At 59.3% G+C, this 16323-nt stretch overlaps 1 protein-coding gene across 9 annotated transcripts in view; it reads left to right on the top strand.

Annotated features, from left to right (window-relative positions):
• Window positions 1-16323, top strand: part of GRIN1 (glutamate ionotropic receptor NMDA type subunit 1) — a 25383-nt gene continuing 9060 nt past the window's right edge. For 2 of the 9 annotated variants that reach the window (XM_023629442.2, XM_023629437.2), the window contains exons 1-9: window positions 208-933; window positions 3462-3596; window positions 6276-6452; window positions 8636-8698; window positions 9487-9587; window positions 14258-14379; window positions 14450-14624; window positions 15827-15971; window positions 16069-16152. In XM_023629442.2, the coding sequence (XP_023485210.1) occupies window positions 676-933; window positions 3462-3596; window positions 6276-6452; window positions 8636-8698; window positions 9487-9587; window positions 14258-14379; window positions 14450-14624; window positions 15827-15971; window positions 16069-16152 (1260 nt within the window). In that variant the 5' untranslated portion in view covers window positions 208-675. Of the gene's footprint in view, window positions 934-3461; window positions 3597-4496; window positions 4563-6275; window positions 6453-8635; window positions 8699-9486; window positions 9588-14257; window positions 14380-14449; window positions 14625-15826; window positions 15972-16068; window positions 16153-16323 lie in introns of those variants that run through there. The other 7 variants (XM_023629439.2, XM_023629441.2, XM_023629440.2 and 4 more) reach the window with 6 other exon arrangements.

Genomic DNA, 16323 nt, shown 5'->3' on the forward strand with positions numbered 1-16323 from the left:
ACAAACTGGCACACGTTCGGTCATGTTAAAAGATATGCAAGGCTGCACGCAGTGACACGGACTCAGCTCCCTGCAGGACCGAGACAGCCAGGTCACTGTCCCAGCGACACCTACACACACGGACACGCGCGCACACGCACACACTTGCACTCGCACACACACTCTCACGCAGGCGCTCCCCGCTCCCGCGCATCCTGACGAATGCTCACACGAACGCAGGCGCACACTCAGGCGCGGGAGGCGCCCCCCCTTCGGCTCCGTGTTGGGAAGCGGGGGCGGCGGGAGGGGTAGGAGACGTTGGCCCCGCTCGCGGCTCCGCAGCTGCCGCAGTCGCCGCAGCGTCGGGAATCGGACCAGCGAAGCCCGGGAGGAGCCGCCGCCCGGTGTCCTCTCGGCGCCGGGCGCCCAGGGCAGCGCCGGGAACCGCTTCAGCACCGCGGACAGCGGCAGCGCCAGGGCCAGCGCGGGGACGCACGCGCCCGGGAACCCCCGGCCGGCGGAGCCCGTGGGCCCCCTTCCCTCCCGCAGACGTCCCGGGACTCGGGCTCCCGGGGAAGACGTGGCGCCCCCAGCCCGCGGGATCGGGCGCGCGCAGGACGGCCGGGGCACCCCGCTGGGGATGCGCCAAGGGCCCCGCATTTGTGCTGCCCAGAGCCAGGGCGCTGCCCCGAGCCCATGAGCACCATGCGCTTGCTGACACTCGCCCTGCTCTTCTCCTGCTCCTTCGCCCGTGCCTCCTGCGACCCCAAGATCGTCAATATCGGCGCGGTGCTGAGCACGCGGAAGCACGAGCAGATGTTCCGCGAGGCTGTGAACCAGGCCAACAAGCGGCACGGCTCCTGGAAGATCCAGCTCAACGCCACCTCTGTCACCCACAAGCCCAACGCCATCCAGATGGCCCTGTCGGTGTGCGAGGACCTCATCTCCAGCCAGGTGCCGGCCCCCCCAGGGCTCCTGCTGTGCCCTCTTTTGCCCCTCCCCCCTCCACTCCCCCCTCCCTCCACCACCCTCCATTCCTCCTGCTGTCCCAGTTTCATTCCATCCTCTCTTAGCCCTCTCCTTCCTTTAAGAGAGGACCCCTAAGTCAGCTGGCTCCTTTTGGAGAGGGGTGGTCTTACTAGCAGCCAAATACCAATGTCTGCCAGTTCCCCCTCTTGGCTCCCAGACTGGTCCCCTGCCACAGTGGCCAGTCCTCACAAGGGTCCCAGGGCTCCAGATCCTGACCAGTGTGTGCAGACATATGGCAGGCAGGCATTTGGCAGTTTGTTCCATCGCTGGGTGTGCGCGTGGGGGTGGGCATTCTGGGCTCACGTGCATGCACTGAAGGGCTTCAAGCTGGATGGGGTCTGGGGACAGCTTTGTTTCTGCTTCTCCATCTCCTTCCCTTCGTCCCTCCCCTTCCCCCACCTGCAGGTCTGCCCAAGATGGGAAATGGCCGAGGTGTCGAAGCAGGGTATTCCATAGGGTGGGAGTGGGGACTGCACATGTGGGAGGTGTCAGGGCACAGCATGGGAGCCGCTGGCAGCCAGCGCAGCGGGGGAGGACACGACTCCTGAGATTTTGCCTGTCGTAGCTGTCCGCCCCTGGGCCGCACCGCCTGCTGAATCCCAATGAAGCCACGGGATCACTGCAATGCAGCCCTTTATGTAAGAGGCGGGACGACACCAGGCCAAGCGCTGCTCACACACACTCACCTGCCAGCCACGCCACATCCACAGACAGACACAAGCACACACACGCACATACACAGTACATCCATGTTTGTGCACAGAGATGCACAGACTTACACTACCACACACTCATGCACATCCGCATTACACAACCAATTGCACATGCTCACTCACATGCACACCTGCCCACCCACACATACACATCCATGGACACACACACTCATGTGCCATACACTGCTTGGCATGCCCAGCTGCAATGCAAACACGTGTGTCTTCCACACTGGGCTCAATCACACATACACACACACATACAAATGCAGGCATGTTGGGGCATACAGTATACACACGCATATCCCAGCACACACTCATGAACACCTGTGTGGTCACACGTGTGTACACACATCCTCATGCAAACGTTGGCCAGGCCCTCAGGCGAAGACTGGAGATGAGGCTAGGGGAGGGAGACCAGTCCAGCAGCTCCAACTGCAGAGGCCAGAGCCTTGCTCGGAAATCTGCCCCTCGCCACTCACAATCCACTCCTGTGCCCCAGCCCAGGGCAGCATGGGACAGGACTAGGTGAAGCCTCTGTGGCCAGCAGCTTTGGTCACATGTTCCATCTGGCATGGGGGAGGGACATGAAGGAGTGGAATCAGGGAGTCCAGGTGGGACCCTTTCTGGGGATCCCTCCTCTAACTCACTCACAGTTCTGCTCTCTGTGGGCATTGTCCCCTTAGAGAACAGCCAGTGCCACAGCAGAAGTGATGGCAGCACCTGTCACTCACTGAGTACACCCTGCAAGCCAGACACTGTGCTAGCATGGCAGCCATCGCCCCTGCCATGTGAGGCCAGCACACTCACCGCCCCCCGCCCCCGTTTGCAGAATCAGGTGGGCCCTGTGGCTCAGAGACGGGAAAAGGCACAGGTGGGACACATGCAGGTTCTTCTAATGTGGGGTGGTGTGGAACTGCCGAGCCATCTGCCCCCGATTCTGTCTCCCTGCCTCGGGGCTGAGCCACTGGCTTCATACCTGCCGACTGGGGCCTTGGTTCCGGCAGGAAGGTGGGGCTGCCCCCCAGTGCCTCCCTTCCCTTCCTTGAGGATGTGGTCATTGATCAAAGTCAGCCCTGGGCCTTGTTCAAGCTGAGCTGAGCTCAGCCTGCCCCTGGAAGACACCAGCAAAAGGGACCCTGGCCCCCGGGCAGCTCCTTGCCTGGCTTCTCCCACTAAAGTTCCGTCTGTGGTGCTTGAGTCAGACCTTCTGGAGCTGCCCTCCCTCTCGGGAGCACCAGCTTCCGCCTACCTCTGCTTGAGAGAAGGGACAGTGGGTATCCTAGGTGTGGCTGTCAGCATGACGTAAGACCAGCCCTGCTGCCCTGCCCGGCCGGGGCGGCGTGTACAGTTCCCAGACATCACAGGGACAGGCCTTTGCCCCCCTTTCAGAGTCTCCCCACACACCTCAGGGCAGCCCCCCAGTGTCGGGGGACTGAGGGGAGGCCCTAGCAGACGGGTGAGGAGGGACCTGCCACCTCCCGGTGTGTCCTCTTGGGATCCAGCTCTGCCTCTGCCTTTCCCTACAATTCATGTATAGTCAGAGGGTGGTTATGGGGTGTTGTCCCCCTGCCTCGTAGGTGTGTGCTCCTGGGGCTGTGTGTGTACAAAAGTGGTGCCCCCCCAGGTGCTCCGCCCCCCATTGGCCTGCCAGGTTCAGCCTCTGCCGTTTCTGATGGCTGGCTCTGGCACAGTGCTCGGACTGCCCCCTGCTTGAGCTGACCTTGTACCTTGTGTCCACAGGTCTATGCCATCCTAGTTAGCCACCCACCTACCCCCAACGACCACTTCACTCCCACCCCCGTCTCCTACACAGCTGGCTTCTACCGCATCCCTGTCCTGGGGCTGACCACCCGCATGTCCATCTACTCAGACAAGGTAAGCCTGACCACTCAATGGGGACCCCGCTGCTCTGCTCCTGTCTTCAGACCTGGGTGGCTGGCTCTTGCAGCTGCTGGGGAGGAGGAAGGAGGGTGAGCAGGTGCTGTGCCAGGATGGGGCAGGGGCACAGAGGTACTCAGGCCATGGGCTCTGTGCTCAAGGAGCAGCAAGGCAATACATGAGCTCACGCATTTGGGCACGCTCACACACACACCCACACACATTCATAGTTTCATAAACACACAAACTCACCCACACTCATGCACCTGCTCACCTGTATACACACTCACAACACATAAACTCACACAGACACAAACAAATCCATACACTCACACCTATACAAACCCATGAGCACATGCACACAAACACACTCACATGCACACTCGTGTGCTCTCACACACACTCAGCCATATGCACATTTGCACGCATACTCATACATTCACACTCAGGTACACAATCACATAACACTAACATATTCACCCTCCCCACACACACACTTATGTTCCATCACACACTCATACATGCCCACACTTACATACTTACACCTATGCTCACATATGTGTGCAGCTACATACACACACCCCCTTGGGCAGATGGCCCACTGACAGGTGACAGGCACCAACAGCAAGCCCCCCGAAGCAGCAGAGATCTCTGTGGGCCAGGAGAAGACATACACAGGGAGGCTTCCTGGACAACATGACGGGCGGGCTTTGGAGAGCTGGAGAAGGGGGCTCCAGGAGGAGGAAAAGCCTGGGACTGGATACCAGGCAGCGAGGAAGCTGTGGTTCCCAGCCCTTCCCACCGCAGGGCCTGTGCAGGGTGAATGAGGAACAGCTCACGGCAGGAGGGGCCGGCCTGACCACTGCTCAGCATCATGGGGTGCTCTTGTGGCCGCAGGCTGGGGCTTCTGGCTAGAGGTGTCCAATCCTGGAGCGGCAGCTGGAAGAGCCAAGAGGTCACCAGGTTGGTTTTGCAGGACACTTGCTCTAGGTCAACAGCTCTCCCACAGTGTCTGCCCACAGTTCTGAGAGGACCCATCAGCTGGAGTGCAAACTAGCCACCAAGAGGCTAAGAGGGCTGCCACAGCCTGCTCCTCATCTCCCTCCAGGTCTGGGGCCACCAGCAGACAGTCCCCAAGGGGCTGCTTGGCAGGGGACATCCAGCTTGGTGCCTGAACTGAGGGGCCAGAGAGCTGAGCTGTGTGCCCGAAGCTTCCTGGGTTTCCTCGTCTTCTCCAAATTCATCCTGCTGGGAGCCCAGAGTCTTAGATAAAGCCACCTACGGCACAGAGGTCATCCCAGCCAGGGGTCTCTGGGGAGGTCAGGGATGGGTCTGCCCAGAGGCGAGGGGTTAGTGAGGCCAGGATGTGGGGCTCTCTGAGAAGGCCTTCCAGGGAGGAGATTAATTGGAGGCCAGAGCAGCCACCCTTCCTGGGGCCCTGGCAGCTCGGCACACAGCTGAGACACCCTGAATGCTCAGAGGCACTGAGACCACAGCTGTGGAGAAACAAAATGTCCTGCCTGAGCCCTCCAGCCCTGCCTCCTTTGCCTCTCTGGGCACTGGTCACCTCACACGCAAAGGGGAGAAAAGTGCAGGAAAACAGCTGGTGGAGCACAGGAGAGGCTGGGGGAGCCCCCTCCCAGGGCAGGACCCCAGCCCAGCAGGAGCCCCCAGCCCAGAGCCAGATTGTGGTCCAACGCTCTGGTCCGGCATGAGAGCAAACCTAATGGTCAAACCTCGCAACGCCACCCTGGCTCCACTCGTGGTCCCAACGAACAGCCAGTCTGTGCCCAACACATGAACCAGGAAGGCCTGGGTGAGAGCCAGACCAAGACCCCAACTACAACTCCCTTGCAGCCATGTTGCCAGGTGAACGGTGGACAGAGGCAAAGGGGCATTCTTGCACTTGGGTTCCAAGGCACTGCCCCCAGGTCACACAGAGGGAGCAGGTGAAAAAAGAACCTGGAGGTCCCAGAGGACCACAAGATCAGTGTCTGTCCCCAGGGATGCTAAAGGGACTAGTGCTTCCTGGACAGACACAGAACCTAGGCTGAGGAGGGCAGAGCCTGCTCCATGCCTGAGTCCCAGCATGCCCTTCCCTGGTGGTTAGTGCACACAGACAAGCAAGTCAAGCCAGCAAGCGACAACCTCTGGGCTTGGTGAAGAGATGAAATGTTTAACCCCGAGAGTGGAAACTTCCTAACAAATACTACGGTTATGTAAATAACTGTAGAAGGACAGCGTGTGGCCCCAGAGGGGATCTTTGAGATGCTGCATGTCAGGGAGAACTTTCTGAGTCTAAGTTGTCCAGCAGCGGGTGCTGCCCGGAAGGTGGGGAGCTGCCCCAGGGGCACTCCCACCGACACCCAATGTGGTCAGGGTGCTGCTGGCAAACACCCAGCCTCTTTTTCTCAGACTCGGGGGCGGGGGGAGGAGGGAGAAGAGAATGGTGTGAGGGCAGGGGTATCAGGAAGTCCCACTGGGTCCCTGTCTGCTGGGGAGCATCCCCCATTAGTGTAAAGGGAGGAGTGGGGAGCAGTAGGGACCCCGGTGTCTGGGGTCTAGAAGCGTCCCCCAGCCGTATCAGGGCAGCAGCAGGGGAAGCGCTGGTCTGCCTTCGCCAGCCTGGCAGAGGTCTCGGTCCCTCCCACCCATCAGCCTCCGGTATCCCCACAGAGCATCCACCTGAGCTTCCTGCGCACGGTGCCACCCTACTCCCACCAGTCGAGCGTCTGGTTTGAGATGATGCGCGTCTACAGCTGGAACCACATCATCCTCCTGGTCAGCGACGACCACGAGGGCCGGGCCGCGCAGAAGCGCCTGGAGACGCTGCTGGAGGAGCGCGAGTCCAAGGTGAGGCCCGGGCGTGGGCGGGGCGCCTCGGCGCAGAGTCAGAGCCGAGCAGGAGCAGGAGCAGGAGCCGGGCGAGCGCCCGCTGTGTCTGTGGCCCGTGTGTGAACACCCTTTCTTTCCATCGTGCATGGTCAGCACCACGCGTCTGGCGAGCGCCCGCCCCAGCCTGTCCTCGGCTCATTTCACTTGCTTTTGCCATTAGTCGAAATCTCCTTCGTGTCAGTCCCTGCGGGGCGAGGGCAGGACCACCTGGAGCTCCGCAAACACCCCCTCCCTCCTCGTGGGTCCGCAGGCCAGAGCCCCGCCGGACCCTGACCGCTCTGCCCCTACCCTGTGACTCCCGCCACCCTCCCAGGCAGACTGGCCGGGCCCAGCCCCCCAGCAGCCTCCTCTAGGGCGCCCCTCTCAGTGTGATGGTGACGACAACGCACCATGCACCCTCCCCAAAAGACCTAGCCCCCTCTCTGCTGTCACTCATGCCATGTCTTCACACTGGCCTCGCCTCCCCTGCAGCCCTCCACCTCCCAGCCACCCATCACCCTCACCAAAACCCCACCTGGGGATATCTGCCATGCCCCACCCCCAGCCCGGACCCTGCCCCCTTCAGGCTCCCGCTCCCCCTCCTGCACCCAGTGCCTTCCTCTCCTCACCTCCCACCATGGGGCTAGGCTCTGGACTCCTCCTGGGACCAATTAGATGCCTGGCTCTAGGACACACTGACCACTCCATCCCTGCCTGGCCCCCACTCTGTGGGGCTGTGGAGACACCAGAGCAAGGATTTCCGGGGGTCCAAGTGACCCCTATCCCCCAGTGCCAGCCTGAGGAGGAGCTGGTGCTCACCAAAGGAGGCCCAGGGTCTCACCTTCACCCAGCCCAGAGACCTGGGCGTTTGGCACCCAGGCCACAGCCCACGGGTCAAGTGGAAGCCAAGCAGGGCAGAGAGGGAGGGAGGCCCAGGCTGGGGAGGGCCGTGGGAGGCCAGACCAAGGGGGTGGCAGGGAGCATGCTCTGTCCGTGAAGTCAGAGCTGGCTTCATTAATCTTAGTGCCAACCCAGGGCCCCTCAAGGTGCCATAGGCCCTGAAGGGAGTAGAGGGCACCGGTTGGGGGGGGTGAAGCCAGAGGACAGGCCCAGAGGGTCCTGGGGGTTCCTGCTTTGGGGGATTGGCTAAGTCTGGGAGGGAGGGCTGGCTACCAGCACTACAGGGCCCCACCCCTCTTGAGATAGCACCCCACACATGCAGCAGGTGTGTTACCTCCTGGCATGTCCACCCATAGCCACATGTACTTGCAAGCCCAGTGCACATGCACACATGCTCATCAGTCACACTCCACATACCTAGCCACCTGCGCTCACTCTCACAGGCACAGGCGGCCGTTCTCAAGACAACTTCCTCACACTGCACACCTCCCGCCACACAGACCACACGCACCTTCCCACGCATTGTCATGGCCCAGCCTAGGCACTCACACACAGGGATGTGGCCCATGGGCATGCTCACCCCACTAGCTCACAGCACATGACCGTGCATACACCCACACAAGTGTTCAGATGGCACTGGTCCTCACTCCCCGCATGGGCTTACGCAGACTAACATTCCCATGCAGATGTCCACGGATGCATGTCACCCCTGTGCACACATATGCACACAAACTCTTATCACACTGGACCTCCATCACACACGTGGGTCGATGAGTGTGCACACACCAGTTTGTGAGAACAGAACACCCAGATCTCTAAGAGAGGCAGAGGGAGGACCCGGGGAGGGGGAGGGACAGAGGGGGCAGGGAGCGGGGAGGAGGTGCTCCCTCCCCATTCAGGACTGACGTGGGATGGGGTGGGTACTGCTGGGGCCACACAGCAGGTGCATGGCAGGGGTGGGGGTGGCAGGTGGGACCCCAAATGGACACATTTGGCATGGACGCGGACAGGGCCTCCGTTTCTCCCAAGTGTGACCGTTTCCAAGAGCACAGCTCCGGGAGGGAGCCTCAGTGGCCCCAAGCCCCTCGTCCCTCGGCCCCACCCGGTCCCGGCCCGCCCCGGCCTAGGTGTTTGCGAGCTCCAGGTCCCGCCCGTCTGCAGACGTCCGAGGAGGTGGTGTGATAGCTTTAGCGCCGTCATTTTCAACCGTTTATAATCTTCTTCTGTGTCTGCATATTTTCTCTGTGCACATTATTCATCAGAGTAAAAAAAGGAACTATGAAAACCTCGACCAACTGTCCTATGACAACAAGCGCGGACCCAAGGTATATATGCATGGACGTGCACGCCACCCACCGACTAGGGAGCCCTGGCCTCCGGCGCCTCGGCCACTAGGGCCGCCGTCTGGCCCAGCCGCGCCGCAGGCCCGAGCAGTGAGGAGAGTGAGGTCGAGAGGCAGGCAGCCGCAGGCAGGAGAGGGCAGGCGCGGCTGTGTGGGTACCCACGGCCCACCCACCATGGCCTCGGTCTTGGCCTGCGCCCGAGAGGCAGGTGCGGCCGCAGGAGGAGCTGCTCTCCGGGAAGTGCATGCAAATCTCTGGGACCCCCAGGGTTTCCTCGAGGAACCCAGGAGGGAGCCCACCCGCCCAGCCGCCCGCCTGCCTGCCGGGGTCTGGGCCACTCCTGCAGGGGCCTCAGAATAAGGCCCAAGAGGATCTCCCATGGTTTTGGAACAGTCAGCCCCATCTCCACTCCCGGTTGCATTCCAAAACTCTTTTCTGTTTCCTGTCCGCTGCACGCCTCTTTCTGAGTCTCGGTCCACTTCAGCTTGCATGCTCAGTGCAAAAATGAGGACAGGAGTGAGAGGTGGAAAGAGAGATGCAGAGAGAGCAGAAAGCAAGCACAGGAGAGTGAGCAGGCTGAAGAAAGGACGAGCGAGGCCAGGCCAGGCGAAGAGCCAGGAAGGCAAGTGGACAGTGCAGGTGGCAGGTGCAGGCCGCCGCAGCCCTAGCTAAGCTGCCTCGGGGTTCCTAGCGGCTGTGGTCCGACTCTCACCCTGAGGCGCTGTGTCCCCTGCCCAGGCTGCCTGCTAACACTTCTGCTCACACCACAGGCTGAGAAGGTGCTGCAGTTCGACCCGGGGACCAAGAATGTGACGGCTCTGCTGATGGAGGCGCGGGAGTTGGAGGCCCGGGTCATCATCCTCTCTGCCAGGTGAGGGCGTGCCGGGCCCCTCCCCCAGCTCCACCCAGGCTGCACCTGGCCAGGGCCCAGGCAACGTTGGGCTGAAATTGAGCTTCAGCTTCCAAAATGCCCTTGCCAAAGAGAGTCCCCACCACGTACACCTGGTGACCCGAGAAGGCAACACCGTCTATCTGTTCAACCCTCCCTGGGTCCTTCCTCCCTTCCACAGGCACCTGCTGCCGCTGGCCCTGAGCTGGGCTTTGGGGATGGGAGGTGGACAGGCCCCTGCCCTTAGGAAGGCCAACACAACCCCGGTGATAGATGGGGTGACACGGGGCTCTGGGAGCTGGGGTCAGGGAAAGGGCCCAGGTAAGTGATGTGTGGTATGCAGGTGAGCCCAGGTGGGAAGGCCCATGGCAGGGAGAGGGCCCGAGTCATAGCACTGAAGGATGGGAGCAGTTGGAGTAGGCAGCCAATTAGGGACCCCTGAATACCACGCTGCCGCTGGATAGGGCCTGACCCACACTGTGACCCCAGGAACCAACCCACAATAAAAAATCTCCCTATTTGCAAATGACTAAGTTCTCCCGGGAAGGGAAAGGCCAGACCACTCAGAATGGGAAAAAGAAGAACCGCATCCCATGGGACAGCCAGGAGGGCCTGGGTGGACTGTCTGCCCTGTCCTAGAAGCTCTGCCAGGCTCCAACAGAGTGGAGAAAAGCAGCAGGGGTCACCTGGCCCAGAGAACACACCCCAAACGCTGCTGTCCGGAGTGCTGGAAAGAGCCAGCAATATTCTGAGTGGCAGGGAGGTGTCCTTTCGCACATTCAGTCAATAAACCTCAGAGCGAGGTGCCCACCTCCTCCCAGGATAGAGTGCAGTGGGGCCCACCAGGGCTCCTCCAGCTGGACGGCAGGAAGCAGCCCCACTCCAGAGCTCACAGCGGCCAGATGAGTGCAACAGGAAGGAGCTAAATCCCCACTGCCCCCCATTTTGCAGTGCGAACCCAGGGCTCAGAGTCATGAGTCACTTGCCCGTGCTGACCATCCAACCCTGAGCACTGAGGGGAGGGCTTCAGGAGAAAGGTTTAAGGACGTGCCCACACAAAGTCAAGGGGGTGCACAGCCCCTTCCGGAGCAAGGCTCTCCCAAAGCGATCACTGCCCAAGGCAAGCCCCGCCCAGGGAAAGCCCCACCCCAGGGAAAGCCCCGCCCAGGGAAAGCCCCGCCCCTGGGAAAACCCCACCCCAAGGAAAGCCCCGCCCAGGGAAAGCTGCGCCCAGACAAAGCCTGTCAGACCCTTTCCTTTTATTTCTCCTTTGTTTCCCCCTCCCCTCACTCATTATAGAGCTTGAGAGAGATTTTGTGGATGTGGTGGAATGAAAGGATGGATGGATGGATGGGTGGACCAATGGACAGACAGAAGGACAAGTGGGCAGTTGGCTAGTGATCTGAAGTCCCCTTCATCCGGGACAGAGCAACTCAAGGAACCCATTACCCCAAAACATAGGTGTTCAACTGTTGGACGCTTTTACAAAGGATGAGTTCACACCAAACCAGACCTGCCCAATCTATACATTGTAACCAGAGTGGCCACCAGGACAGGGGCCAGAAAGCCATGCATAAAATCAATCCGCAGCCTCCTGGAGGCCTCCATGGGGGCCAGCGCGGTGGTGAAGTGGTTAAGCGCACACATTCCGCTTCGGTGGTCCGGGGTTCACTGGTTTGGATCCTGGGTGCCGACATGACACTGCTTGGCAAGCCATGCTGTCATAGGCGTCCCACATATAAAGTAGAGGAAGATGGGCACAGATGTTAGCTCAGGGCCAGTCTTCCTCAGCAAAAAGAGGAGGATTGGCAGCAGATGTTAGCTCAGGGCTGATCTTCCTCAAAAAAAAAACACAAAAAACAATCTGCAGAACCCTACCATGCTCGGCTCCCAGAAGAGGGGAGGGCACCTTCTCCACTGCTTTCCCTCTGGTCAGTGAGACCCCAAGACACATGCTGCAGCCATGGGGAAGCCCCTGGACATGGGCTGAGGGGGGCTTGCCTTGTGTCACCAGTCCCCAGGATCAAGGACAGGTTTGCCAGATGTGGCTCCAAGAACGAGGTCAGTCCAGGGAAGGGGACGTGGTCATGACAGATGTTGCACACACTACATACACAGAGAGACATTTTCACAAACTATGTGCACACCACACGCATGCATGCACATGAGCATACACCATATAACACCACATGTACATGCACGTCATATACACACCACACATGCACAAATGTAAACTAACGTGCACACATGTGCACAGGCACACAGCATATTCACACCACTCATGCACACATGTGTGCACACACCACATGTTCACACACATATACACATGCACAAACATTGAACACCATACATAGCAAATGCATGTTCACACACACTGCATGCACACCATCTGTGCACACATGCACATACCACACATACACATGCTTGTACACACTATACATGCATGTGCACTGTGTACACACCATACGCAAAGCCAGCACATGCACACACATACAAACAACATGAACACATACTGTATACACATGCACATGCCATATACACACATCCACATGCACCCCCGTACAAGCGTATGCACCATATACACACTGTACATAATGCATGCACATACACACATGCACCATATACACACCATGCACATACACACAGGACATTCACATGCATACACACAGGCACATCACACACACAAATACCGTACACACTTATACACAGACACATGTGCACCTTTATATATAAGCATACACGTTACACGATCATGTGCTCGACCATAAATACTCTACCATTTATGTTGCACTCCAACATATACATGTACTCATGCTTATGTACATACACATTATACACATCACACACTGTGTACATGCACATACTCCACACATGTACTTACACTGCCCCCAAAGGCATAGCCCTCACATCAACCACACCCACCAACACCCCTCTTGAATCTGTGCAAGGCCCCTGTGCTGTCAGGGCAGGAAGGGACCCCTCCCCTCACACGCTGAGCTCCTTGGAGCAGAGAACCAGAATCCCACAGCAGAGGGCAGCCCAGCCAGCCCAGCATGCCCAGCTCCCAGGAGCCCAGGGAGGCAAGGCTGTCCCCTGGACAGTGGCAGACACGGGGCCTCTTGACCCTGGCACTTCCACTTGCCACATTTTGTACATGGTGGCTGTTGAGAGCATTTTGCAGAGACCTCACGAAGCCAATCTTAATTCTTGACCAATTTTCTACAGGGTGCAGAGAATTTGTTTCAGGAAGATACTCTTCATTTTTACCTTCCTGAAATTGTCCTTACTGGGTTTGGCCATTTCATAAAACACTTTGATGGGTTGATCAGGCTTTTGTTCACAACTCTTCTACTGATATCGATTTACACAGACACAAGCATAGGTGTGTGCTCATTCCGCTAAGTCAAATGCCATAGACCCGAATAGTGGCAAGCAGACGAGCTTCTCTGCTAGGTTTTGTGAGCACCGTTGACAGCATGCACGCTGCGCCGTGACACGTACAGGGCTGGTTTGGCTGGGCAGTCATGGTTGGATGCTCTCATCTGGGTCACCAGTGTGGTGCTGCCTGGAACGTCTCTGTTTTGTGTTCTTACATCCCACAGTAGCCTTGTCATTTAGAGCAAATACTGAAGGTCTGAATTTCTTTGTTGGCTAATCCTCGAGCATATTGTATGCAGACTCCTCAGGGAGCCTAGGGTCACCTTGGTTTCCAGGGTCAGCCATTGTGAGAATAAGCCAACACTCAGCCAAACTGCCCAAGCTCTTTGCGTCCCACTGCCCAAGCATTGGAGAAACAAAGTGCTAGTCATGGTCCAGGCCCATCTGGGGCCAGTTCCATCCCGTCAGGGAAGGGAAGGTAGGAAGCACGAGAGGACCCTCAGTGGCCCCCACAGCCCCACCTTCTCTTCCCTGCTGGGTCCAGGTCCAGGGTCCTTGACCCAACCAGGGAGACCCCAGCTCCAGAGGACCGGGACCATAGGGGCTCACCTGCGAGGACACCCCAAAAGCTCAGGACCATGTGTGCCTGCAAGCCGCAGCCTGTGCTCTGTCCTGCCGGCAGCCCCAGCCCCGGACAGGGGGAGCCCAGCTGCTTGTGCAGATTCCAGAAGGATGAGCCCTTCCAGGGCTCTCCAGCGGCTTCTGCTGCAATGCTCCACACAGCTCCCAGGCACTGGGTCCCACCAGCATCTGACCATTTCACACGTTTAGACATGGAGGACCAGAGGGAGCATGGCCTGTCCAGGAAGTCACAGGAGCATGGGCTCTGGGATTGACTGTCCAGGCGCAGACCTGACTCTGCTACTTACCACCACTTGTGTGCACTGGGTGCCTCAGTTTCCCCTCCCGACACAGGGATAGTACTAATGCCTGCCTCATAGGGATATTGTGAGAACTAAATAAGGCAGTCCATGTAAAGCACTTAGAACTGTGCCTGGTACCTGCGGAGCAAGTGATCCATCCATGGTGATCCATCACCATCCTGGGTCAACCTAAGCCTGCCCAGCAAGGGCTGGGAGCCAGCCAGAGTGGCTTGGGAAGCTCTGGGCGTCTGGGCCCCATTCCTGTCACCCTGCTCCAGAGGAGGACCCCAGAACCGACCGCGGGGAGGGGACGGCTGGAGTCCTGGCCCGTCACCCCGCTCTGCCCCACAGCGAGGACGATGCTGCCACCGTGTACCGCGCAGCCGCGATGCTGAACATGACCGGTTCGGGGTACGTGTGGCTGGTGGGGGAGCGCGAGATCTCAGGGAATGCCCTGCGCTACGCCCCGGACGGTGAGTGCTGGGTCTCTGGGGCCGCGGGCGGGGCTCCCCACGGGCTCTAAGCGAAGGGACGCTCTCCCAGGCATCATCGGGCTGCAGCTCATCAACGGCAAGAACGAGTCGGCGCACATCAGCGACGCCGTGGGCGTGGTGGCGCAGGCGGTGCACGAGCTTCTGGAGAAGGAGAACATCACCGACCCGCCGCGGGGCTGCGTGGGCAACACCAACATCTGGAAGACAGGGCCGCTCTTCAAGAGGTGAGCGGGCTCATCCTTCTAGAGGTGGACGTGGCGACTCTTCCGGAAGTGGGCGGGGCCGCCTTCGGGACGGGTGGGCACTCTTAGGAGGCGGGACTAGTCGCTCTTCAGCGGGTGGTCCAGCGCAGCCTGCTGCCCACATCCTACAGATACAGTCACCTTTCCCACTTCCCTCCTCTCCCCCCACCTCCTCTCCACCCCCACCACCATCTCCACTGTGATACTCGTCCACCCCGTTTCCCACACTGACACCAGAGCCTTGAATGTCGCAGAAGTCCTGGCCTTCTCCACTGCTCCAGCCCTCACCGTTTAACACTGCAGCCAACCCTGAGACCCCACCCCACTCCTCGGGGTGGCTGACAGCCCTTGGGAGGAGGCTTCTACTGCAGGTGGGGACTGGGAGCTTCCAGGGACCCAGAAGGTCAGACAAGGAGCCCAGGGATGGCACCCAAGCCTGTAGAGAGCCAAGGTTGACCAAAGACCGAAGTGGACGGCTGCAGTGGGGCAAGAGTTAGCTCCCAGCACCCTGGACACCATGCCACCAGGGTGGGCTGGCCCAGCTCATCATTAGACACCCCCCCACACACACTGAGTAGCATGTTGGAGAAACATGGTTCATGTTGCCCACAACAGGAACACACACAACTGCAGGTACAGGCAGCACACGTGCACACATGCATGTCCATGTGCACACAGACAGACTCAGACAGGCACATGGCACACACATATGTGCCACAAGTACACGCATGGGAGTGCATCCCACACAAGGATCACATGTGCACACAGATATGGCCAGATGGGCACACCACGTGTGTACACACACACACACAGATGTGCTCATATAGGGAGACAGGACTTCAGCCCTGCCTCCCCCACTCACTGGCAAACGGGCCACTGAGTCCTCCCCGGGCTTCTGCCTCCTCATCTGTAAAGCAAGAACACCTGCTGTGAGGATCAAACATCCCAACCCACAGAAATCCCTCGAAACAGGGTCTGGCACCCAGGACTCAATGGGCTGCTAGAACTGTGCTGTCCATCTGGTACGGGCAGACAGGCACACCATCCGTCAGACTCACAGCAGGAGGGTCTGACATCTGCCAATCTTTCCTTCTTGGGACTGGGGCAGAAGGAGGGGCTCGAGCTTCTCGGGAGGCCAGGGAGACAGCGCGTCCCTGATAAGTCTATTCCAATGTCCTGTCCAGAGTCCTGATGTCTTCCAAATACGCCGATGGGGTGACTGGCCGCGTGGAGTTTAATGAGGACGGGGACCGGAAGTTTGCCAACTACAGCATCATGAACCTGCAGAACCGCAAGCTGGTGCAAGTGGGCATCTACAATGGCACCCACGTAGGTGGGGGTCATGAGGGGGTGGGGGCTGGGGCCTTAGGGTCCTGGGGCCAAGACCCCTGCGTGGCCACCCTCCATCTCATACTCCCACCCCCAGGTCATCCCCAATGACAGAAAGATCATCTGGCCAGGCGGAGAGACGGAGAAGCCCCGAGGGTACCAGATGTCCACCAGACTGAAGGTGGGGGGCCTGCCTCAGCTCCACACCCCGAACACTCCATCCAACCCCTCAGGCCCAGAGAAGGAGACAGTGAGGCCAACGAAAGTGACTATAAGAAGTGGGGATGGGACCAGCACCTGGCTGCCATCAAACACACCTGGCACCGCAGAGAAAGCAGGGAGAGCAGGTGGA

Source organism: Equus caballus, chromosome 25, assembly GCF_041296265.1.
Source record: "Equus caballus isolate H_3958 breed thoroughbred chromosome 25, TB-T2T, whole genome shotgun sequence".
Lineage (NCBI taxonomy): Eukaryota > Metazoa > Chordata > Mammalia > Perissodactyla > Equidae > Equus > Equus caballus.